The 26,802-nt window shown below is 40.5% G+C and overlaps 1 protein-coding gene across 7 annotated transcripts in view; it reads right to left on the bottom strand.

The window, feature by feature from the left end:
- The window catches only part of agtpbp1 (ATP/GTP binding carboxypeptidase 1), a 65,992-nt gene extending 39,307 nt beyond the window's left edge, over positions 1 to 26,685 (bottom strand). For all 7 annotated transcript variants that reach the window (XM_079551813.1, XM_079551814.1, XM_079551815.1 and 4 more), the window contains exons 1-11: positions 26,552 to 26,685; positions 24,660 to 24,713; positions 19,296 to 19,423; positions 8,311 to 8,378; positions 8,042 to 8,105; positions 7,811 to 7,957; positions 4,114 to 4,245; positions 3,946 to 4,039; positions 3,831 to 3,868; positions 1,858 to 2,066; positions 266 to 443 (exon numbers count right to left, since the gene is read on the bottom strand). In XM_079551813.1, coding sequence (XP_079407939.1) covers positions 266 to 443; positions 1,858 to 2,066; positions 3,831 to 3,868; positions 3,946 to 4,039; positions 4,114 to 4,245; positions 7,811 to 7,957; positions 8,042 to 8,105; positions 8,311 to 8,378; positions 19,296 to 19,423; positions 24,660 to 24,691 — 1,090 coding nt within the window. In that variant the 5' untranslated portion in view covers positions 24,692 to 24,713; positions 26,552 to 26,685. The remainder of the gene's footprint in view (positions 1 to 265; positions 444 to 1,857; positions 2,067 to 3,830; positions 3,869 to 3,945; positions 4,040 to 4,113; positions 4,246 to 7,810; positions 7,958 to 8,041; positions 8,106 to 8,310; positions 8,379 to 19,295; positions 19,424 to 24,659; positions 24,714 to 26,551) is intronic.
- Positions 26,686 to 26,802: the final 117 nt, after the last annotated feature.

Raw genomic sequence — 26,802 nt, 5'->3', positions numbered from 1 at the left:
CTATGATGTAAACCTGCACTGCTTACACTGACTATAACATTTTTTGTTATAGTCTGTGGGGACAAAAAGTGCAAACAGTAAAAAATAAATAAACAAAGTCCTTGGTAGTCAATGTATATAAAATACCACTATTATATTTTCCTAGTGTTTGTGAGAGCTGAAGAGCAAGTACATTTCTCCATAGTGAGATCAATAAAGGCTTATGTTATCTTACAGAGAGGTTTTTGACTCTTGTGTGAACACTGAGTGCCTGTCGTGCCCTCACCCCCTGGACCTTGGCTGTAGGTGCGTCCTGCTGGGCCCGTCCCTGGTACATGGGGCAGCTGGAAGACGAAGGCTGACTTGATGGTGGGAAGAGGCAGGCGGTTTTTAGGGAAACACTTCCTCATGATTAGACTGGACGTGTTGACCAGCGGGTCCAGGGTCCGCACTGGGAGACACTCCTGAGAGGAAGGGCAGAGACAGATGTGAGAGTGTGTGGCCTTTGGAAATAATATACAATTTAATAAAGTCAGGTTTCCACTTTATGGGAGAGCGTGCAGAAATGATTTGAAACTCGACATTGTTTGCTTAGATTTAGGTCTTCTTCCGTGCCGTAATAGTCTCACGTAGGACTGGGTGCCTTTAAACTATATTAGTCTGGTGTCAAAAAATGCGGTTTAGGTACCTGTTTTATGGAAAAAAATAAAATAGTAATAATAATAATACTAATACTAATCTTGATGCTGTTGGTCATCGAAATTTAAATGGAAAAAAGTGAAATACAAGTAGAAGGAAAAAAAAAAGAAAAGAAAAGGGGATCAAATTTAGAAAAAAGTGGAAAAAAATTGGAAAAAGTTTGGGATAATTGGGGGGAAATTTAGGGGAAAAAATCTGAAACAATATGGAAAAAATGTGGTTAAAATTTTTTTTAAAAGAAAAACAGAAAAGTGTTTTTTTAAAGGAGGTTTCTTGGTTGTTTCACCCCAAACAAATGATGCAAAATAAATGAAATGGAAGGAAACATTATTAAGCTGTTTTCTGGTTCAACAGTATAATGACAAATGAGTTAGATATCGAAAACCAAAATGTAATGGTACCTAGCCCTAGTCTCACATCGTCGCCGTCTCACTCCTGTTATGGAATTGGAAGTATAATTGAATTTACCCATAGGTTTTCAAGCTGAATAAGATCCTAAAAATGTGACAAGAAGGTTGGGTTGTTAAACGTAATCTCATAAACCTCGTAAACACTTTATTACAAAGATGCTTGTACCAGACTGTAGCTTTTTCAAGCAAATTTCCATCTGTAGTCCTAAACATAGACTGTTAAAAAGAATAGACGACTTCTCCTCACTCCTCCCCGTTTACCATAATTACCACGTTCAAGGGGGAAATTATGGCGAATTTACAGACTCCTCCTCCCCAGTTCTGACGAAGCATGTTCCTAAAAAGGGCATAAGGGCGGGATCTTCACTGTAGACTCCGCCCTTGCGTGTAGTTTCGCGCAGCTCCAATGCTGGTTTGTTTAATTGTGGCTAACCCAGCGTTATCTCAGGAGGAATATCTAGTAGTAGAAAGTGTTAAAACCAGGCGTTAAAGTTGTTTTTAATGTGTCTACAGTCCAATGCTTTTCAATGGGAGACTAGCAGCTATATGGAGGTACTCTAGCGTCGTCGTCAAAAGCAGAGCAGCCAGCGGCCATTGGTCCTAACAAACACAACTACAGTGTCTCCCCAAACCCCTCCCCTCTCCCTTCAACACCAACCCTGCCCAATATGCACCAAGGTAATTACAGTTACCCATTTGTATTGTGACAGTTCCATATGGATCTACCTGCTCTTGCGCTGTCTCACGAGTCACACCTATGCGTACTCACTGTGGATGAGTTGTAGAGCACTCTCATGCCGTCGGCCTCTACGAAAGCCTTCCTCCCGAGCTTAATGTTGGTGATGTTCCTGAGGCAGACGAGGAGCCCCTTGCGGATCAGCATGTGCCGGTGCCGCGCGTCATTGCGATGCCAGTCCGCGTACAGGGCCAGTAAAATGGGCACATACCCGCCATCCGCAGCGCGCCGGGCATTCGTTTCTGATACAGAAAGCGTACACAAATTCAGTTTTTTAATTACAATCATGGTTATCTTTACTATCTACTTAACCTCTTAACCCCCACCTGAACCGAGCACAGTTTCTCCAGTGTGGCTTTACCCAAATCTACAATCTAATTGAAAGTAATGTCCAAATAGAGGCGAAAACAGGGATGAAAGTGCAACAAAACGGTGACATAAACTTGACAAAAGCAAAACAAAGAAGTGACAAAAACACGACAAAAAAGTGAGTAGAAAGAGTGAAATGCACCCTCCAGAACAGTAGGTGGTGCTGTGCAGATGCACCGTCAAAACTTTTGTCTCACTTCAAGGGAAAAGTTTTGTCACCACAGATTTTACAAAGTTATTTTAAGTTTTACTTTTCTACTTTAGTACTTTCACTTAAAGGAACAGGCCACCGTTTTGTACATACTGAGATATGTTCTTACCTGAGCTTAGACGAGTGGATATGTCCCTGTCTGGTCTTTGTGCGTGCGCTCAGTCACGTAAAACGACGAAAGATGTTGTTAGCATTTGGCCTCTCCCAGCATATTCCTATAGCTCCAAACGGGGTGAAGCTAGAAGCGACCAAGCTCTTCCACGGGCACAAAGACCAGAGAGGTACGTATCAACTCGTCTAAGCTCAGGTAAGAATGTATCTTAGTATGGAAAAACGGTGGCCTGTTCCTTTAAAGGGGCTAGATGCAAGTTGGTCATTTTCATTCTCACTACTGCCATTTCAGTTCATACGTGTAACTGCACCTTCTATATTAAGCTCGTGCATGACGGCACTTCGGACCCGAATCAACACCTTTTTGAGTGACAGTGCAGGATTTTAGAGGCAGTTGTGGTGAACAGGTCTGAGCTCATTCTACACATTAGGTCATGGCTGGAGCATGTAGGGGGAGGAAAATACATCATACTAACATTTTTAAACTCCCTATAGTCCCTTTAAGCAACATTTTATACATTTAGAAGTTAAGACTACTGCATAATTTTATGTAATATAACGTATTACCAATGGCTGTCCAAATAACTTCATATGAAATACAAAATACTTACTCACTACTGCCACCTCAGGTCATACATGTAACTGCACCTTCTATATTAAGCTTGTGCATGGTTGACAGACCTATTCACCACAACTGCCTCTAGAATCCTGAGCTCATTCTACACCTTAGGGTATTGCTGAAACATGTAGGGGGAGGAAAAAACACAACATTTTTAAACTCTGTATAGTCACTTTAACTTAGGAAATTACAATAGAACAGAGACCTCGGCTCTGACAGCCATTTTCAAATAGCTATCCACATTTCACAAGCTTGACAAATTAAATTCATTTTTCGTTTATGCTGAACACAATCTGCAAACTTTAAAGGGGCTAGATGCAAGTTAGACATTTTATACTCACTACTGCCACCTCAGGTCACATGTGTAACTGCACCTTCTATATTAAGCTCGTGCCCTAAGTCAAACTTTTTGAGTGACAGTGCAGGATTTTAGAGGCAGTTGTGGTGAACAGGTCTGAGCTCATTCTACACATTAGGACATGGTTGGAACATGTAGGGGGAGGAAAATACTTAGTTTTAACATTTTTAAACTCTGTATAGTCCCTTTAAGGTAAATATAGCAGAGTATCAACAGTAAACACAATCATTTCCTTTGAAAGTGTGTTGAAAAGCATAAGTCGCTGTGTTTGTTACACTCTCGCACATTCCAGTTATAAAACATTTGATCATCAGGCCACAAGGGCAACGGTGACTCACTCGATTTCAGCAGAGCTCCCAGTGCGTCCAGAGCCACCCTGTTGGGTTTCAAAATGCCACGTTAAGTTTAAGAATGATTTGCAAGTCAATAAGCCTCTAGTTAGCACACTCTTACTTGAGCAGGCTGGTGTTCTTTTTGCTGTACGGCGCGAGAACCTTGAACAGCAGCTCCACCACGCCGTTCTTCCCCAGCGAAATGGCGTTGACGGCTATGGAGGGGAGGGGGGGGGAAGACGCTTGAGAGTGAATCTACTTAGGCGATGAAAGCGAGGGCCGTACTTACAGTTAGTGGAGTAAACCCGCAGCACTTGGAGACAGGGCAGCAGTAGCTTGGGATTCTGGAGATTTTGTTTGATCAAATTGACCGTGACGTTCAACGCTCCGCTGAGACGGGCCGCCACGCCGAACTTCCTGTCTGAACACACGTGCACTTTGTGAAGTAATTGTTGCACAAAAAAGGGTTGAGATTAAAAACAGCCTGAAGCCAGATCCCGCGAGATCACAGGCAGATTGGAAAATTAGTCAAAATTGAAACTAAATTGCTATTTTAATTGCTGCTATAAAACTTGTACCTGTTTTCCATGCGTTATTTGAAGTTATATAACGGCTGCTAAGGTGTTTAGTTTGGTTTATTAATGGAGAGACCCTTAAGATGTGTCATTTCGATGGGGTCCATAAAGTAGGCAAGGCAAGTTTATTTGTATGGCACATTTCATGTACATGTACAACTCAATGTGCCTCACAGCAACACCAGACACCAAAACACAATAAAACATGCAAAAAAAGCATTAAAAACACAATAAAATTACATTAAAAAGTTACATTAAAAATATGTATATCTATATGTTGAAATTCGGTAAAATACAATCAATTTCCATAGGCCGCAGTAAAAAGGTGTCCTTTCAGCCTGGACTTAAACATTGACAGAGTTAAAGGGATATTTCAGGGTTTTTGACATAGGGCCTCATTTCCTAGTTATCCAGAGTGTTGCTGATTTCTGGAGATTTTTATTTTGTAATTCATGCAGTTCTTATGTTTGAAGAGTTTCGTGGCGCTAGGCTAATGCAAGGCTAGCACATTTCTATGGTATCAGCTGGCCTGCATTAAAACAGTCTGACCCGCTCCACAGTGCACCTGAGGCAAATCACTTATAACGCCAGACTAACCATATAAATGTCTGTATCGATAGAATAATTTGAACCATTTTGCATTTAAAATACCTTATATTTGAGCAGCATCAGCTTCGTGGTTGTATAAGCTACGCAGCGGCGGAGTGATCTGCTAGAAAATAGTCACGAAACTCTTCAAATATAAGACCTGCATGAATTACAAAAAAAAATATCTCCAGAAATCCGCAACACTCTGGATAACAAGGAAATTAGGCCCTATGTCAAAAATCCTGAAATATCCCTTTAAAGCCTGTCTTACATCCTCACGGAGACTGTTCCAGACTTTTGCTGCGTGAAACTGAAACGCAGCCTCACCGTGTTTGGTGGTGACCCTGGGAACCACCAGGAGACCCCTCCCTGAGGATGTCAGGGCCCGAGGTGGTTCATGTCCGAGATGTACTTTGGTGCCCGACCATGAAGAGACTTATACACAAGCAGAGCTGTTTTAAATTCTATTCTCTGAGCGACAGGAAGCCAGTGTAGAGACCGGAGCACTGGACTAATATGGTCGTATTTCCTGGTTTTGGTATGTATGTAAGGATCCCCCTCTGTGTCAATGCTCCTCTGTGTTGATAGTGATCAAAAATGCAATATCTCTCAGTCTTTTCCCCCAAATTGTGGAAACCCGAAGCCCCCAGTGCTTTTCAAACATTTTCGAGGCCACTGGGTTCAAAGTCTCAAACGTGGGACTGTTAATCTTGGAAGGAAATGTGCATTTTATTGGAGCAAGGACAGACGCCGTGGGGATTTGGAAACTTAAGCGATACAATAATATTGCCAATTTTGGAACAAATGCCTCCGTTTGTGATGGTTGAGGATTAGCTCTGTCAAACAGATCCATTTTTAACATTTTAAAAGGTTAATCTGGATGTATTTCTTGTGACTGATATTGTAATGTTTTGACGTTTATTTCTATGTTTTGATTATTCCAGATGAAGAGCATGGAACATCTACAGTATATACGTGATTCACTAAATTACACAAGTGTTGAATCTTCCCATTGTTGTTAGTGAGTGGTTGTTAGTTCCACAAACTTGCTATTCTTTAACCTTAAAAGTTTCTTTCAACTGATGAAAATTGCCCCTGCGGGATTGATAATTCCAGCCTCTTTTATACATTTCTTAAAATAGAAACACTAATATTTTGTTTCATGTACAGCCAGGGCTGGACTGGCCATCGGGAGCACTGGGAGTTTTCCCAATGGACCGATGTACTGTATTTTTGGGCTGGTCAGACCAGATAAGTGAACAGGCCTGTACTGGACCACATCGGCCCACGATATACACTGAAAATTTTACTGATGTTTATATCAATATTCACTACATGTATCTGACGCCTTTTCTGCCTCTTCGTTGGCGCTCTCAAGTTATGTTTCCCGGATAATCTCGTGTATACTGAGCAATGGGCCTCTGGGATACAACATTTACAAGGCAAATTCTACCATGTCCTCTTAGGTACCTTTCAGTATTTTTTTTTTGGTTCAGGGCACCGGTATCAGAATAACACTGAACACACAGCAATATTCATTATCCAAAACAATAAAACAGAGAAATAACAGGTCTGGGACAAAATATCGCATTTGGATCGCAGTACATTTTGCTGCAATACCAAGTATCAAAATACTTTCAATGCTTGTACTTGGAGGCATTTTTATAGCACACCCCTTTGTTTTCCAGTAACAGCACTTTCTTTTACATTTTTTGTTTATGCACTTTTCAATCTTAACACTTCAATAAATTTCCAATGGCATTTGGTTTATAAACTTTAGACACCTGACTGTTTTCTTTTTACACGTTTTAAAGCAAACACATTAATTATCATAGTTGCTTACTGCAGCGGTTCTCAACCTTTTGGAGCCGCGACCCCCATTATAACAGGTAAAGGGGTTCGTGACCCCCCGCCCGGGTCACACCGTGAGAAATAGGAACATTAGCCTACATAATTCTTAAAGCAGTACTAAGTAACGTGTTTACCTTAATAAATCCGTTTCCTAGTCGCTCTGGGGGTAATACAAGTGTTTATGGGATGATTGGAGGGTCTTTCATCTCCCCCATGTTTGCAACTTGACTGCCACCGGACCGGAGCAACCAATACACACTAATGGAATCACAAAGAAGAAGCTAACATGCTAACGGGCAAAGCTAACTGCGGGCTAACGTCACTTTAAACAGCATTTACAGCCAAGTTTGAGTGAAAAAATGTATTTCCATTGTATAATTGGATGTACAATATCCCTCTCTCCCTTCGTCTTTTCTGTCAGCGTAGTATTTACTCTCCAAGACAATTAATAAGTAAAAAAATCGCAACTTGCTACTACGCCTGCAGTTGCGCTGATGGCCTCTAGGGGAAAGAGTTACTTAGTACTGCTTTAAAAAAGAAAAAAGAGGAAAAAAATGGCTGAAATAAAATTCATCAAACTACAAACAAATGGAACATGCAACAATAAAACATTAGATTATATGCTAATGAAAATGTGTATATTTTATCTAAATGATCTGGCAACCCCCCAAATTTGTCTCGCAACCCCTTTGGGGGCTGTATCGCAATACGTATCTTACCCTTGATACCCTTGAGTATCATGATACGTATGGGATTGTGACAAAAGTGGATCATCTCAGCACTAATAAATAGTGCTATAATATAATATAATAATTCCATTAAAGACTATTTCTGTCCGTCTCTATCATTTATTTGAGCTTGGACAATCAATACACTTTTCATGACCCATTAGTCATCAAAACATGGGGGGTACAGTCTTGAATTTGACAATGGGTTGATCTAAAAATGCATGTGTGTTGTCATGTGGCTCACCTTTAGGACCGACTTTGGCCAGGAGAGAGTGCAGCTGCAGCATGAGCTCCTCACTGGGGGGCATCTCTTTACTCGCTGAGAGAAGTGTGTGAAATAGTATTCCTGTCCCTCCTTTTGACACAAACACACCCACTCTGCGACCTCGGCCTGGGAGAGCAGACAGCCAGCACAAATATGAGGCTCGCCTTGCCCTTGGATCAAGCTCAGTATCAGAAAGAGGACACAACTTACCCACGGTCAGCAGCTCCGTGAGAATACTCAAGATGTTCAGGATTGTTTGGACGTCACGAGTGCTCTGTTACAAAACAAACGGACAGGTCAGACAAAGCTCAGGGCGTGTGGATTTTGAATAAAAGTATATTTGAAGCCTTGTGTTTTATTCTATTTCCTGGTTAATACTATGCACTGTGGCTTTAAGAGCACAAGACAATACTGTTGAGACTTCAGGGTTCAAGGACAGGCCACATGTGCTTCTATTTGGGGCGATTTTAACGGCTGACCTCCAGTGAAGCCAGGATGACCTCCATGCCACTGGACCCTTTGGACATCACCTCCTTCCCGCTCTTCTCTGCAACACACGAAGCCAAACAGGAGTTATTTTACAGAAGGCCATAGTCAAGACTAAATGCATGTGTAATAGGGCTGGGCACAGTTCCATTTTTTTCTATTTCCTTTGGCAAGAAGAGTATTTTTTCCATTTTTGTGCCTGGTCGATATCTGTAGGGCTTGGAAAGGCACCGAAACATGATGACAATGTTATTTTTGGTGGGCACCATATTTTTTTCAGTACGAGCAGCACCTCAGAGATTTATATCTGTGCACTGCATTTTACAGAAAACTGCTTTATAAACAAGGACTTCTGATTCCGATTCTGACTTTATTTCTCCCCGAGGGGCAATTCATTTGCACTTCCGAACATTCGTCCATCTCATAAATACAGTACATAGAAGAAGAATAGGCCTAATACATACAAATAAAATATCAGCAAGATAACAAAAACCTGGAACCATAATTGATCTACGACGTCACATCAAAGCAGTACTAAGTAACTCTTGCCCCTAGTGGCCATAAGCGCAACTGCAGGTGTCGTAGCAAATTTTGTTTAACTTATTAATTGTCTTGGAGAGTAAATACTACGCTGACAGAAAAGACAAAGGGAGAGAGGGATATTGTACATCCAATTACACAATGGAGATCATTTTTTTCACTCAAACTTGGCTGTAAATACTGTTTAAAGTGATGCTAGCCCGCAGTTAGCTTTGCCCGTTAGCCTGTTAGCTTCTTCTTCGTGATTCTATTAGTGTGTATTGGTGGCTTCGGTCCGGTGGCAGTCAAGTTGCAATTGTGGTTTTCAGGCCAAAGACACCAGGGGGAGATGAAAGACTCTCAATCATCCCATTAACACTTGTATTATCCCCAGAGTGACTACGAAAAGGATGTATTATGGTAAACAAGTTACTTAGTAATGCTTTAATGATTAAAATGAGATTCATCCTTGTTGATCGTCCAGAGGGCATCAACAGAAACTCAGGGGACAGAATGTGCTCTGGTTTACTCATGATTTGTTTGGCTTTATCAGTAGTAGTAGTTTATTCAGTAAACTTAAGTTCTTCAGCTGGACTCCTAGAATTTTAGAGCAGCAGCGAAAATGGCTCTTCACTTTCAACGTTTTCCCTATCCCACAAAGGTATAACTTACCACAGCGTTTAATTGCTATCATTCCTACAAGCCGGCCACTCAGAGCTTTCTACTTTACATTTTAAGAGTGCGACAACATAACCAAAGTCGTTCGGTGTGTGTCCTCCCATCTCCTTGTCCTCTGCAATCGCCACCCTGTAAATCACCGCGCACTTGTCCCATTACTGAGTGGGTGACAAATTCTTCACCTTTCGTTAAGTTCAGATGCAACCTTTTCTATTCACCTCTATCTGCTCTCCTGCTTTGGAGAGGAGAATCAGCCGAACATTTTGAAGAGTTATAAGGTTTGAAAAGGGGTGTCCAATAATTCAAAATAAAGATTGACATTATAAAATTATAGCCTGAACACAACGGCCATAAACTTGTACAGCTTGGCGCGTGTGAAAGGATATAAACAACGGTGTAAAAACATTTCCATCATAACCAGACACTTGGAAAGCTCTGTGACGCTTTGGCGAGTATGACTGAGCGATTGGATCTGAAATTCATGAACCCAATGGAGGAGACTGGATAGTGTGTCGTTTGCAAAGGGCACTATATATCGCCGAAACGACTGCTGCCATTCCGCTCAACATGTTATGTGAATTAAATTTCAACAATTGATTGCAAGTAGTTAAGATGATGGCTGATTTGCATTCATTTGGCTCGTACTTACAGTAGTTACCTGTGAAATTTGAGCTATCAGTGCTGTAACTCTCCTATCGCCTCCTATTCCCATTATAGAGATAGATGTGGTTTTAGATTTTTAGATTGTACTTACACCGTTTGACTTAATTGTCTTGTAAAAACGATATGCTATGCTCGGCTGTCACATTGCCTAAACAAATAATAAATAATGAGGGCTATTACAAATTCATAGGCTCCTGCACTATCTGTGGCGCATATTGGATGACCCGTAAAATGACATTAAACATTCAACACCATAACGCGAGCGCCTACCTTCTACATCCAGGCACACCACAGGCCGACGGTGACTTCTCCTGTAGTCATCCATTTTCACAAAAAATAATAATACTCCCAAACCAGAATTGCTTCCTCCCAAAACAACAACAAGAAAATATCCGGATTCAAGCCATTTGGGGATATACTTTTTTGAAGTTAAGATAAATCGACTGTAAACTCCACAAGTGTTTCGAAGTTCCAACTGTGCAAACAAAGTGAGGGCAAAGTGGTATGAAGCGAGCACTCTGCACCTCCCCTGGCATGCTGTGGAAAACTGAACCGGCCAACTGCGCCTATAGGGGACACTGACAACTGCATACGATACTTCACATGCTAACTCTTTTTTTTTTTTTTAAGCGTTCGGGGGGCACGAGACTCCGCGTACTCACTGACTCAGCAATTGAAACTCTCCAGATGGATTCAGCAAAGGCCAAAGGCAGAGGAGCAGATAGAAGAGCTGGAGATGGATTGAGATTAGGGCTATAAGGAGGAACAATGAGTATTTCAATGGTGGTTTGACTTAAAATTGAGCTTGTGCTGCATATTATAAACATGTCCAACACACGCAGTCCTGTTTGCCACGAATTTTGTTCCTTGCGGACTGCATTGATGAAAATTGAGGGAGCCAGAGTATTGATACTGTTAGGGCTGAAACGACTAATCGATTATTGAAATAGTCAACAACTATTTTAGTAATCGATTAATCGTTTTCTGGTTCACACAGACTCAAATTGAGCAAAAATGACATGAAAATGCAGTATTTTTGACGAAAACCTACTTTGTTTTTCATAGTAAGGGTCAGTAGTGTTTTGTACATTGTAAATTTCGTAAATATCCGTCTGTGTCTCATCCAATCAGAAGCAGAATTAGCGCCAAGAGCCTCCAACAAACATTTATGGCGCAGACTGGTTGCCTCGCTTCCGTCAGTCTACCCCAGGGCAGCTGTGGCTACAATAGTAGCTTACCACCACCAAGTATGGAGTTAATGAATAGTGCAATGTAAAGCGTCTTTGAGTGTCCAGAAAAGCGCTATATAAAACCAATGCATTATTATTATTATTATTATTATTTACTTTAAGTTTCCTCCATCAACATGTCCTCAAGCACGCCACTTTAGCTTTATGTGATAATTTATTTTCTTTTTTTAATCCAATTTTCCTACACCATTCACAGCCAAGCGATTAATCGATTAATCGTAAAAATATTCGATAGATTAATCAATGACAAAATAATCGTTAGTTGCAGCCCTAGATACTGTAGGTAAGTGTATCTTGTGTTTTAATGTTGAATGAATAATAAAACAAATAATAATAATAAAAAACATGTCCAGGAGCCTTAGCATTTGAGAAACCGATAATAATAGTCTAATAATTATTCAAGATATGGCTCAGCTACCCGAACAATTTAACCTCCGACAGGCGACAAACTCTTGGAATGATTTCCAAGAAAAAAAGTCCAGTTTTTGTGAAAGGTCACTACAATGAATAACAACTTCCTGCCAAATTAATAACAACAGTGTGGGGTTGAACGAACATCGCGAAGGAGAGCCACCATTGTGATGCCACGCCCCCTCCGGTCAGCACAGATCTTTTGTAGGCCTGGTAAACCTAAAAACTTTGCAGGGATTGCAGGAGGTACGAGCGGGCGCGTAGTGCAGCTTCAGAAACGTAGGCTATGACCACAGTTTCTTAAATTGAGAAAATGCAAATAATAAGCTCCGATTTACATAGTATTAGTGAAATATGAGCCTTGATATTGAGGATAACATAAGATAAGATGGCCTTTATTGATCTCACAATTGAGGAACATACATTTGTTACATTCAGCTCTTAGAAACACTCAGGGTGTGCAAATAGGTAGAAAATGTGTGAAAAATAAACAATTAAATAGTAGAAAGCAGATCATGCTTTGAATAAATTGTCCTCCGACTTTTACACACAAGTTTTAAGACATTTCTGTTGAAAAATTTGTGTTCTATCTGTTCAGATCATGTTTAGTTCAGATCCATTCATCCGGCAATACTGTATATAGGCTATGTAAATGTCTTCAAAAAAATGCTTATAATGAGAGTTGAGATGAGAGACATCATCGTCCATCACAATGATTCACTGTAAACATCATCAACTGCCATTTAAGGGGACATCGCCCAACCCTGGTGTGGATTTGTATTGTGCTTTACAAGCTTGACAACCATGACAACCTTGTAAAGCCACAGCTGTCCTGGGACTGACTGACAGAAACACGGCTGCCAATCTGTGTCACCTGCTACAGCGAGCACCGCCACCAAACACCACATCTTTCATACACGTCTTTCTTCTACAACCGTATGAAGCAAATGAACCTGAGAGTTTTTCTATTGTCTAGAACAGACCTGGGCAAAGTACGGCCCGCGGGCCACATCCGGCCCGCGAGATGATTCAGTCCGGCCCATAACTTGTAGGGCATAAATTCATAAGCATGTCAAAAAAAAAAGTAAGTCTCTAGCTCATTCCTGTGCGGAGTTGTGATTTTTTATTTTTATTACCAGAGTGCTCACTCCAGCCACTAGGGGGCAGATTAAATAAGAATAAAAGTAAAGAATTCCACAGGTGTCCAGCAAAGGGCACTGGCATAATAAGATATAAAGATATAAACAACACATTGTGTGACTTGCAAGTGGGAAATGGACAGTCTGCCCCTGGGCAGCTGTGGCTACAATAGTAGCTTACTACCACGGAGTGCGGAGTGAATGAATATTGACTACAATGTAGCAGAGACTTGTGACACAGGCTTGTAAAGTGTAAGCCGTTTTTATGAGGCTACAGTCCTGCCAGGCTCATCATTATAGATTATATAGATATAATCTATAGATATTGAAATAATTTATAGATATTGAAAAAAAGTCCTCAATGTATTTTCCCAATCAAAACATTTTTTTTTATTTTGGAGCTTTTGTTCATGGACCCCGGCGATACACTCCCGATATATTATACTTATATCCCGATATAAGTTTGAGTTATTGTTGGTGCGGCCCTCCGACTCAATTCAGGCTCCTCATGTGGCCCCTTATGAAAATGAATTGCCCACCCCTGGTCTAGAATGACGAAGACCAGGAGGCGGGACCACAATACACACCATAGAAATGCGCTAGCCTAGCACAAACCTAGCACCACGTAGCTCTTCAAATATAAGAACTGCATGAATTACAAACAAAATATCTCCAGAAAGCATTTCTACGATATCAGCTAGCCTGCATTAAAAACAGTCTGACCCGCTCCACAGTGCACCTGAGGAAAATCACTTATAACACCAGACTAACCATATAAATGTCTGTGTTAATAGAATGCATGAATTACAAAAAAATCAGAAATCAGCTACTCTCTGGATAACTAAGCAATGAGGCCCTGTGTCAAAAATCCTGAAATATCCCTTTAATGTTTAGGTGCTCTGTGATCTGAATCTCGATCATAAAACTTATTGCAAAACTTATCACAAGGTGCAATGTATATCACTAATGGTCAAATTGTGTTGTAACTATGCTATATTTCAACACTTGACAGCTTTCCTCCAGACCACAAACTGCCACACTTTTTTCTGCCTCTAGGTATGTCACGACTGCCTTAAGATCCGTAAGCCTCAGAACATGAGACAAGAGCACAGCAAAGTCCACCCTGGGGTGTCCCGTTACTTTAAACAGCCCACCCCCCTCCACAAACCCCCTCCTCCAGACGCCGAGCCCGAGCTGTGCACATTTCAACTAAAGCCGGCTGTGGTTTCGGCGGGACTTCCAAGGAACAGGGCGACAGCTGATACGTCATAACGGAAGAGTCACGAAGGAAAGCTATTCATGGACTATTTTCAACGATATAAATGCGAATGATGGTATTTGTGCTAAACTTTTCACAGATCTGATGAACAAACAATAGTGTGACAAAGCATTGGGAGGTCGGAAGAGAGTCCTGTCTGCAGTTCAACATGTGTAAGAAATCAGCAAAGGTCCCCTTGTGCAGGTGTAACAGGCCAAATTAACCCCCGCCCAGATCAAACCCGGGTATATTATGGCCCAGGCCAAACTATACCCGGGGGTATAAAATAGCCTAGGCTAGACTATACCCCCCTGGGCCAAAATATACCTGTCTAACTTTGCACAATCTGAACAGATGCTCAGATGTTATTGTTGACTGCGGAATTCTTCCGCAGTCAATTATTGGTTTTCATGTTCTTTATTATTATTCCTCTTCCATCTTTTTCCCGATTTTCTAGAGCTTTCAGCACCTTCATGCTTTGTGCAATTTATGCAAGTTATGCATCAAAACGTTCCGCATGTTGAGGAGAAGGGTGCTATTACTTTTGGGACTTCTGCAACTCACGGTTTTTCGGCAATCGGCCAAAATGTTGGAGATTTTTCCCATTGACTTATAATGGGGCTGCCGCAAATCCATGCTTTTCTGCACTTTTTTCTGCATTTTATGCAATTTCTGCACTTTGTGCATGTTCAGCTTATGCAACTTGTGGGTTTTGAGAAAAAATTGGCCTTCTGCAGTTTTCCAGTTTTTTTATACGAGAGTTTGAAATTTTTGCATTGGTGTGTATGGGGGGAATCCAGCCAATGGGGAGACTCCAGGCCTTTCAGCCATTTGTGCAGCTTCTGCCAATCAAGCACTGAGGCCATTTCAACAGTTTGACCAGTTTATGGAATTTAAAAAGTTTATGCAGTATTAACAATTTATGCAAAGTAACCACTTTATGCATTTTAAACCGTTTATGCAACTTAAGAGTTTATTCCATTTAGGATTTATGAATTTTAAAGAGTTTATGCAATTTACAAAATTTATGCAAATTAACCCATTCATGCATTTTACCACTTTATGCAGTTTATACAGTTTATGCAACATGACATTTTATGCATTTTACCAGTTTATGCAAATTATATTATGCAAATCAAGCAATTTATGCAATTTGAACAGTTTATGCAATTTCTGCATTCGCTTCCCGCAATTCCGCAGTCAATCGCAATGGCGCAGCCATTGCGATTGCATTTCTAGTTGTTATTGGTTTGTTCTCACTAAATAACCATTAAGGAGAAGAAAGAAAAATGCATGATGTTTTCAGAGATTTTGTGATAAAAAAAAAAAAGTTTGACATTGATTTGACTTTTGAAATGTGAACATTGGTAATAACATAATACAGGCCTAGCTATTAATATTGCATCACATGTCAACTTCGTATGCCTTGAATAACCATAATAACTATATAACATTGAAAGTGCAAATCCTCTGTTTCATGATGCTTAACATTCGTTTCGTGCGTTGTTGCTAGCGAGTGATCTTCCCTCGATGAACGGCGCCAACTGACTTAAGTGTAAGTAAAATACAATTGTAAAATTGTAAAATTTTAAAATCTAAGAATTACTTAGCAAAAACAGATATGTGCTATTTAAAACAATCAGGTGACATTTGTGATAAGGCCCAAAGAAAGTGTCTTGCCCAAAGACATAACAACAGCCTGTACCTGCAGGAGCATGGATTTGAACTGCCAACCTCTGGTTAAAGGACAACCCACTCTATCACCCTAAACTACTGTATAATTCTTGCTATATCACTTAACATAACTGTTATCATTGGGGGTATTATCTGGCCTGGGGGGTATAAAATAGCCTAGGCCCCTTTAACCCCGGGTATAGTCCAAATCAGGGGTAAACTCTGGCCTGCTTCCTTTAAATCATCATTTGTCCTCCAGTTTAGCTTTACCCCAATCTAAAAGCTTTTCCCTTCAGCATCAGGCCAGTGTAACGCCTCACTTGAAAGCTAAGACCTACAAAACTGATCTCGTCTGTTTTTTGTATTTTTTTCAATTGTGTTTTAGTCACTTTTTTGTCGTTTTTTATTGCGTTATTGTTGCTTTACCGACATGTTTTTGTTGCTTTTTCCCCCACTTTTTTGTTGCGTTTTCATCCTCGCTATTTTGTCACTGTTTTTTTCCAAGAAGCTTTTAGATGAGGGCAAAGTCAAACTGGAGGAAATGTGAATATGAAATTTCACCAGTAATGACTAATTAACATGCACTGCCCCATCTTAGATAAATAATTAGTCAAGAAACCAAACAAGATATAATTTTGAGCAATAAAACTTGGCCAACAAGGTAATTCAAAACAGACAGTGGAAAGTGTATCACTTGCTATGTCACAACATGCAATTAAACAGGCTTTAAGTAAGAGCAGACAACCAGGAAGCATCTAATCATTGCAGCAGACAGTGACAGTCTCCCGTTTCATCTGCGGTGGCACGCTGCCTGTTCTCCTGCCACCAAATCTTCATCTGTGCTTTCCTTTCAAAAGAGTAACCAAAGAAAGCAGAAGGGGCCTCCCAGTGTATTAAAGTACTGACACGTTAACTACTGATGCCAAAAGCCGTCTCTCTTTACACCACAGCAACATTGGACATGCATGATCACTTCAGCCTGACGGTCGACCCATTAGTAGCTCACGGGTCCAGAGGATTTACGTCCCAGTTCTGGAATGGAGATTAAGACGTCCAACTTGCAGCTATCAGAGCAAGTATTGCAGCTATTGAGGGATTACTCAAGTATGACTCAAATTGCACTTTGTGGGGGGGAAAAAGGTGCAATTCTTGGTATGAGGGCACAAAACAAGCTGACAAATACTTAAAAAAATGTATTGGTGAGAGACAATAACAATGAAAAAAAAGAGGGGTCTAAGAGACTTTTTAAAGGATCTGTATCATGCTATTTTACCCATTCCAAAGTAAAGTATAGGCATTTATATGATATATGGTACTGTTGTGAGAGATATAAGTATTTTCTGGAGGTATTTTTCAAACTCGGAAGACAAGACGCTAGGATTCAGCTACCTCCGCCCCTCTCCCCACAGCCAATGCAACTTTTGCAGAAGTATAAATATAAACATCACAGCAAAAAGTGAAGTTACTTCACAATGCAGTTATAAGGAGTTGACATTTGCAACACAGCTTCATAAATGACTAACACACAAGCTAACACGCGTTTTGACCATAGACTGTAAAAAATAATGGACGTCTTATGCTTACTCCTCCCCGTTTACCATAATGACCACGGTCGTGGGGGGGAATTCATGGCGGATTTACAGACTCCCCCTTCCCAACTCTGACGAAGCATGTTCCTAAAAAGGACATAAGGGTGGGATGTCCACTGTAGACTCGGCCCTTGCGTGATGTGTAGCTCGTGCTGCTCCAATGCTAACAGTCCGACCCTCATTAAGTACGAGATTTCTAAAATTCTTCTTACGAAAACCAGCCTGGTTTCTTAAATTGTGACTAACCCAGCGTTATATCAGGAGGAATATCTAGCCTAGTCTAGTGTTGAAAAAACTGAAACCAGGCGTTAAAGTTGTTTTTAACGTGTCTAAACCTCAGTGCTTTTCAATGGGGCACTAGTGGCGATATGGGGGCACTACAGCAATGGCGGAGCCATGGCGGCCTCTTTGACTCACCACCGCTCTGGCCGCTCCATCATCGCTGGTTTAAAGAGTTAACCCATTTTGATTCTGGCCAAGGTTCACCAAGCATCAGTGAAGTGATGGTCACAGAAAAAGACTATTTTGGCTGATAGTCGCTGAATCCAATTCGAACTTGTGGCGAGTGGCCTCTTCTTTAGGAGGGTTGAATAAAGTCCAGTCCTCGTAGACGCACATTTTCGCCGTGACATTATCGTTAGGTAAGAAAAAAGAACAGGCGTGTCCAGAGTAGGTTAGAAAGAGCTCCATCTTCCCAGCTTTCGGTGCAAACATGACATCTGTTCAGACGCTCAGGGGGGTTTGTTTTCCCTGCAGGGGCAGCGCGGACGCATCGGGCATTTTTTTATTTATTATAATCTTTTTTTTTTTTTCTTACGACAGAAATAATGAAAAAGCTGTTTAAAAAATTAAAATCGGGCCGTAAGGCATTACATTACAGACATCGGGCTCTTCCTGTTAGTATGACGCAAAAAACATCCGAGTGTCACAAGTCAGATGTTTTCCAGGAGAGCAGGATTCAGGAAGATTGCTCATAAATGCTAACCTGGCTAACACCAGGCTGCTGTGTGCGCTCGAATTATTTCGAACTGCACAACAGCCTGGGGACCATGGCCAAATCTCCGGTGGATTTGGGAACCAATCACAGAGCGAGGAGGGACGGCAAGACGATGACGCGCTATTCGATATATGGAAGCTTGTAGTTTATTTACGGATAATAAAAAAAAAGTTTATTTACGGATCCAACGTGACAGCAGCAGACACGATGGTATTTTTTGATCAAGCTTTAGACCTTGTTCTAAATAATTTAGCTCAAAAGTTTACAGCGGGTACGTCATACGTCATCTCATACGACGATACGATTGGCTGTGGCTACGTGCAGACGCATGAGACTTTTTTTTTTTTTTTTCGTATCGCCCAATAAACGAGTATGGACGATCGTAAACCACACCTCTCCTACGAGAAAATGAATTGGTGGTCCCCAGACTAAATATCACTTGTGATTTTAGTCTGGTGTTAGCCAGGCTACATAAATGCGTGAATGAAGGTGCTTTTGATAAGGAAATAGCATTACAACATGACTAAAAGCTCCAAAAAGTCAATTTTGCATGATATAGGACCTTTAAAATCAGAAGTTGGCAAATTGTTATCTGTGTCAGTTAAATAGAAAAAGAACTTGCACCCTGGATTCACATGTAATAACCAAATACAAAGAAAACCCCTCAAACAACAAAAACAGAGACATGTTTAATTGTTATTATTGCTGAACAAGTGCAGAACCCTGACGTGCCAGGGGAAACAACCCTGTAACCATAGTTTAGTGGTACATACTGTGTGTGTAATATTAAGCAGTCTCACCCTGAGTCTGGATCAGATGGAGGATCTTGGCAGTGACTTGTCGGGCTGTTTCAGCCTGTCTCACGATGTCCCCGTTCATCCGCTCCAGCTGGCCCAGCAGCATCATCACCCTGGAGTTACTCGGTACACTACAGACAGGCACACAGCGCAAACACAAAAGGGTACGTTTGAGCATGCAGTGTGCAAAACCAACACTTTTCACTTTGATATAATGTCAGGGCAAACATTGAGCAATGACAAAGTAGCTCTGAGCCATTTCGAATTGAGTTTCATTTTAGTCAGTGCCAATTTAACCCAACAGCCTGAGATTGAAGATTAAAAATAAATGGCTTTTCAAATATATTTCATGAGCCAAACTTTACAGAATTAAAAATAAATAGCTTTTCAAATATAGTTCATGAGCCAAACTTTACAGAATCTATCTTACACTTTGTTGGTTAGAAAATGCAATATTTATCAGCAGAAACAGAAATAAATAAAACATATCCAGTCGTTAAAGGGGCTAGATGCAGGTTTGCCATGTTATACTCACTACTGCCACATCAGGTCATATGTGTAACTGCACCTTCTATATTAAGCTTGTGCTTGACGGCACTTCGGACCCGAATTAACACCTTTTTGAATGACAGTGCAGGATTTTAGAGGCAGTTGTGGTGAACAGGTCTGAGCTCATTCTACACATTAGGACATTGCTGGAACATGTAGGGGGAGGAAAATACATAATTTTAACATTTTTAAACTCTGTATAGTCCCTTTAAGCTTCCTGATCTTATGAGCGAGCAAAAATAAGACCCTCCCACTTTGCCCGCCTCTTGCTCCCCTTCGCTGTGCAGCCGTCTCAATAAAGACTAAAAGCTGTAGCTGTACTGGCGCTATAACGAGTGGATTAATCTTAGCAAGAGATGGAGAGCATTTCCTGGACACGTATGACCTCAGAAAGAGCTTTCTGGGAAAAGAAAGACGCTTCTTGGCAGCTGCTGATACGTTGCTAAAAATAGCCACTAGTGAAGATACAAAGATTACTCGAACATGCGCAAGCGGCTTGAAACACCAGGTGCGTTTTTGATGAGAGAACAACATTGTGACTTGTTAAAAAGCTCTGAAAGTCGATTATGCATAATACTGAACTCCAAAGAATGAGCTGTTCCCACCAAGACTTCTGGAATTGTTGTATTATGTATTATAATTGAGGGATTCATGGCATATTCCATAATGATAGACCAGAGGAGATTTTGAAATGGAAAATACTGGCTTTATTATTTATTAGACTTCACAGTGTGCAATGTATTTATCATTAGAGACCAACATCTTGGCTCTTCTCTCAACATTTAATATTGTTTTTATGGACTGGGTTTTCCCTCTAACATAGCAGATACCCATAGCAACACTACATTTAAAACACTCCATCACAAACTTGTGGGATCTCTATTGGCATAAGCCTGATTCATTTAGGTTTGAGACACACTCATAAGAAGTGCCCTTGTCAAATGCCAAAACATCACAGTAACAAATCACAACCACAAGTCAAGCATTTTGTTTCTCTTCCTACGACGGCAGTAAAGAGGTGTTGCTGACAAATGACTGAAAGTTCAAGAGGTCTCTCGGCTCATGGGCTCTTTTCAAATATGACGCCACTTTATTTTCCTTCCTCCATTCCGATCATCTCAGCACAGAGTTGCTCGGCTGGAAACACGGGGGCAAGAGCGAACTGGAACAGCGACGGCAAATATGGGAGAGCCAAAACTGTGTGATTATGCCCAGCGGAGTATAGCTTCTCATGTGCCCTTATATAGGCAGATAGACTGTGAGACTGCTGCTGGAATTACTGTATGCATATCGGGGAAAAAAGGCTGCTTGAATGAAACACATTGATTTTATAGTTGGGGAACAAGGATAAGTCCATTTAAAGGACACCTGTATCACATATCACAAGTGTTTCCTTGAATAAAAGGAATAACATTGACTTAAGTGGTTGCATTTGCCTTTTTGCTTTCACGCAACTTATTTTTCAACTGCTTCTGGGTACCAGTTTTGGTCCGGGCATTTGGACACAAGGAGGCGCCCTTCCAACCTTCTCAGTGTAAATGTTAGTTGGCTTTCTTCAGAGTTAGACTTTAGATCAGACACCATGAGTGACAGTAACATGACGCTAAATACAATGTGCTCTTTGTTTCCAGTAGGGAGGTTGAGGCCTCATTGCTCCTCAGTCAGACTGAGAAGTGAAGAAGGAAGTCATGGAGATTCTGCTTTAGACAGCACTTCCATACTTCTGCTACTTCTGCTACTTACTGAAAACAAAACCTAGTCATGTTTGTCCCAGTTCCTCTGAGTCGTGGTGCAGCAGGACTGTGGACAGATGTTACGCGTGGGCGCCGCAGTAGCGCAGCGGTTAGTGCTCTCGCTTCCCAGCTAGAGGGTCCAGGGTTCGATTCCCACCTGGACGGGGCCTTTCTGTGTGGAGTTTGCATGTTCTCCCCGTGTCTGCGTAGGTTTGTGGCAATTTTGTACATATTTTTAGTGGTAGTGTGTGAGTGAATGTATGGTGGTGTCAGAGGGACCGTTGGCGCAGATGTGTAAAATCGCGAAATTCTGTCAGTCTCCCCCAGGGGAAACTAAAGCTACAAACGTAGCTCACCACCACTGAGTATGGAGTGAATGTACAATTGTCTTTGTCTTTGATGTTTTCTTTGACACAGTTACTAAAGTAACAATTTTCTCCAAAGTAAAAGTAGATCTACCGCAGTCCTGTCCACCATGTTCCACCAGGACTCAGAGGAACTGGGACAAACATGCAGCAGCTACAGAGTCATGTTGTTTTTCTTTAACAATGAGAGTCAATAATAATTAACTAATATTTTAATTATATACATAATTTTCCATATTTTATTTTTTGTAATTGTAATAATAATTTTCCATATTTTTGATGTTTTTACTACACTGAGTTAAGTGCATTTGAGAGTCAGAATATGATATGACTCTGACATCCAGCAGAAGTCTGCAATTCTGTCTAAAGCAGAATCTCCAGTCTGTGTCTGAAGAGCAATGAGGCCTCAGCCTTTTTACTAGAAACAAAGAGCACATTGTATTTAGCGTCATGTTACTGTCATTCATGGTGTCTGACCTAAAGTCTAACTCTGAAGAAAGTCAATTCACATTTACACAGAGAAGGTTGGAAGGCGCCCCCGGACCAAAACTGGCACTCTGAAGAGGTTGAATAATAACGTGTGTGAAAGCCAAAAGGCAAAAAAAAAAAAGGCCCTAATATATAAGCAAACAAAATGCCTTTTAATCTTTTAAAAATGGAATGAAGCAATTTACAAAGGCTAAAAACATTAACTGCTAGAGTCTTGTGAAGGTGTCCAGGAGGAATGACACAAAACACAACTCCAGGTGTGTTTTGGAAAGCAACACTATAACATGGTTAGAATAACAAACTTCATTTGTAAATTATGTCATTTTGATGTCTCTGTTAGCTATTTTAAGTTCTCAAGACAACACCGCAAATATGCATGTAGCTGTGGACTGTTTTTCTGCAGCAGTGAGCTCATTACTACACGGCTCACTGGACGCAAAGGTTTTACAGTTGACTGCTCGTCCTAACGGAGCCCATAGCCTTGGGGGGAGCACGTGCAAAGGGATGGAGAGTCCTGTTTGTGGACATTTAAACAATGTGAGAGAAAATTAAAAAGTGCTTTCCGTTGTCCATTTGTAAAACAAGGGAAAGATTTACTGTATCGGATGATTTACGGTTGTTCATTGAGCGCTGGTGAAGTAGAACTTTCGCCCGTATGTGTCTCATTATGTACGTTTGTTTGTCATTCAAGGCTGGAGCAGAGTTTACTGTCAAAGTGAGTTACATTTACTTGAGTAACTTGAAGAAATTGAGACATTACGGGTAGTTCGATGATGCCACTGTGCTTGTTAATTCCAATATTAAAGCAGTACTAAGTAACTTTTGCCCCTAGAGGCCATAAGCACAACTGCAAGTGTCGTAGCAAGTTGCGATTTTTTAACTTATTAATTGTCCGTGAGAGTAAATACTACGCTGACGAAAAGGCGAAGAGAGAGAGGGATATTGTACATCCAATTATACAATGGAAATTATTTTTTTCGCTCAAATTTGGCTGTAAATACTGTTTAAAGTGGTGTTAGCCCGCCATTAGCTTTGCCCGTTAGCCTGTTAGCTTCTTCTTCGTGATTCTATTAGCGTGCATTGGTGACTCCAGTCCGGTGGCAGACAAGTTGCAAACATGGTTTTCTGGCCAGAGACACCGGGGGAGATGAACGACCCTCCAATCATCCCATAAACACTTGTATAACCCCCAGAGGCACTACGGAAAGGATTTATTAAGGTAAACACGTTACTTAGTACTGCTTTAATTTGTTGTATCAATACTCTTACTTCAAAAAGCTAAGGTAAACAAAAATAATGTAATATAAACAATGGTACTTGTTTGTCATTTTAAAAATGATGTCTTTCATCTATTTTAAGGTGTATTGATGAGAAATATTAAAATACTGAAAAATGAAAAATGCTCCCAAACAGATTTTTAATCTACAATTACACCATTTGTGATGTTTCAGACATGAAAATGTGTGTTCATTCATGTGATCCAGCTCGCAAACCTCACCTACTATTGGATGTGCGTGTCTTTTTATATTAAAATAAACTGAAAACATTCACATTTATGTTTTGTCTGTCAGATTATGCAACTTCTTTATACTAATTTTACATCTAAAAAGTTACTTAAAGGAACAGACCACTGTTTTTCCATACTGAGATATGTTCTTACCTGAGCTTAGACATGTTGATATGTACCTGTTTGGTCTTGGTCGTGGAAGAGCTTGGTCGCTTCTAACTTCACCCCCGTTTGGAGCTATAGGAATATGCTGGGAGAGGCCAAATGCTAACAACATCTTTGGTCGTTGTGCATGACTGAGGGCATGCACAACGACCAGACAGGTACGTTTCAACTCGTCTAAATGTGGTGGCCTGTTCCTTTGAATAGTATTTGCACCAAATACTTTTCTGTTCTGAGTAATGTGTTACATTCACAGTAAATATTTAGCTACTCTCCCAGCCTCTGAAAACAATCAACCATAACATATATATTTCACTCTTATATGGAAAGAACTCAATACAGCAGTTATTGAGTTATTTGATATGAAAAGGACCTAAATGATTTACTAAACTGAATAATTAAAGCACTCACATGGTTCTTAACTGCGTTACACAAGATGGAAGATTTACAACATGAAAACAGTCTCAATTGCAGACAGTGAGAGGCACAGGTGGTTGTGACGGGGGTGCTTCTCCGAGAGGCTGAACCATAGGCAGTGTTGCGTTAAAAATGCAAAACTTACCCCTTCTCTGTGGCCATTTTGGGTCTGTTCATTTTCTCCACATCAACATTTCATCTACAATCAAAACACGAAAGATTAATGCAATAGACACTAAGAAATTTAAGAAAACAAGGCTAATGCTGTACAATCCCGATCAAAAGAACAAAAACAACCAGTTGAAAGATGGTAAAAATTCACACTTTCAATTTTTAACTTCAATAGAGGAAATGGGAGAGAAAAAAATAATGATTAAAAAAAAACATCAAAAAAAGGTTTACTTTTATTTATTTTTGTCTCACTCCCTTTTCTTCTTGTTCTTCTTGTACTGAACTTTTTTATTTATTCATTTATTTGATGGGGACATTGCAATTGAACATAGTACAAAACAAGCTTGTAGCTGATGCAAAAAGAGAGTATACAGTAGCTAGAGCTCATTTTCAACTCCAGTCCCTCGTAAGAGTGACAATATATCGATTTTCCGATATATCGCGATATTTTTTATGGAACAATACGATACCGATAGTTTTATTCCGATATCGATACTTTTGATGACGTCGTGCATATTAATGAGCAACGTCATGCATATTAATGAGGCAGCAGTGCTCCACTGTGTTCACAGTCAATAGAGGCCAATAATGACCAAGAAGAAGACAGCAGGGGGCAGCACTACAGTTTTTAGCACTTGGACCAAACACTGACACACAAATAAATGACTTTTCATGATAGTTTTTATAATTATAAATAAGATTAATTTGGGGTTAATCTATTCCTTTTTAAATAGGACAGTGGTTTCTTGGTTTTTTTTATGTAAATGAAGTCAAGAGCATTTATAAAAGTGGTACAAAGCACATGTAAATTATGAATAATATGTAGTATGTTTAAAATAAAGGTTAAAAGTAGATTTTTTTTTTAAATCTCGATTATTGTAGGGTATTTTTGTGCAATATATCGATTCTCGCAGTATCGGCGTATCGTGAGATAATCGTTATCGTGAGCCATGTATCGCGTATCGTACCCAGAGGTTCCCACATCCAGTTCCTAGTTGGTTCGACCGGGAACCTTGATAAGATCCAACCATGCAGAATGTGAATTCCTTCAACTGGTCTTAAACTTTTGATCGGGACTGTATGGTCGTAATTACATTGCAATCCCAGATGTTTTACAATCACATTCACTGAGCATGCTTCAAACAAACATGACAAGACTTTGCTGAGAAGGTGTGATTAGTCCTCAGATGATATTCTTAATAAATATCTACAGTTTTGCTTTGAGATTAAGATGAACCAAAAGCATTCAGAGCAGCATCAAATTAACTGAGTACATCTCTTAAAACATAAAGCATCATGTGCAAATGTTTCAGATGGCCCAGACAGTAGACATCAAATACAGTGGCTTGGATTGAGATAAGATCAGTCATAAACAGTGTGTCATAAAATATTCAACACTGCTGGCATCAAACAAGGATAACATTTTCCCAGTCTATAACAGGCAATTCACACACAAAAAGAATAAAACATGCAAATAAGAAAAACAATACAAAGTAAAATTGTGGATCCATAGCCTTAGGACTGCTGTAAGGTTAGCACATGGAATTTAGCTACAACATGTTCAAACAAGGCAGCCCACTCCTCTACTGCAGAAGCCCTCAAGATAAAGCCTGGTTTTTCTGGTTTTGTGCGGAGAAAACAGGAAAACCCAGGCCGAGCGGTTTTACTGGATGCTAAGAAGAAGCTAACCTAGCTGAGGCTGCACCTGCCTTTCGAGTCACTCCAGAAGGGTCGCCAGTCTGCGCCTCCGACCGCTAATACAGTGTAATATGCTAACAACAAATGCACGCGCAAAAAGGCGCTCGTGCATCTGAAGGTGACATCTGCTCAGGGGTTAAATAAAGAAATAGTCAGTGTTTTACACACCTGCACGATGAGGAGCACTAGTCCCATCCAGGGTGGCCCGTTTCTAGGATAACAACTCTGTATTTGAGCGTTGCCTGAAACGCCCTGATGATGTTGTGATGAGCTCAGCCCCCAACTGTCAGCTGGGCCGCCTGTAAACAACGCGAGAACACATGTAGCTCGGGATTTATAATTAAATTATATATTACAATTCCTGCATTCATCCTTTTAAACGCGTTTGAAACAATTGACAAAGTTTGCGATCAAACCTT

Source organism: Gobius niger (genome assembly GCF_951799975.1).
Source record: "Gobius niger genome assembly, chromosome: 1".
NCBI classification, from domain to species: Eukaryota; Metazoa; Chordata; class Actinopteri; order Gobiiformes; family Gobiidae; genus Gobius; species Gobius niger.
The sequence above is the reverse complement of the archived record's forward strand: the minus strand, read 5'-3'. Positions and strand labels throughout refer to the sequence as shown.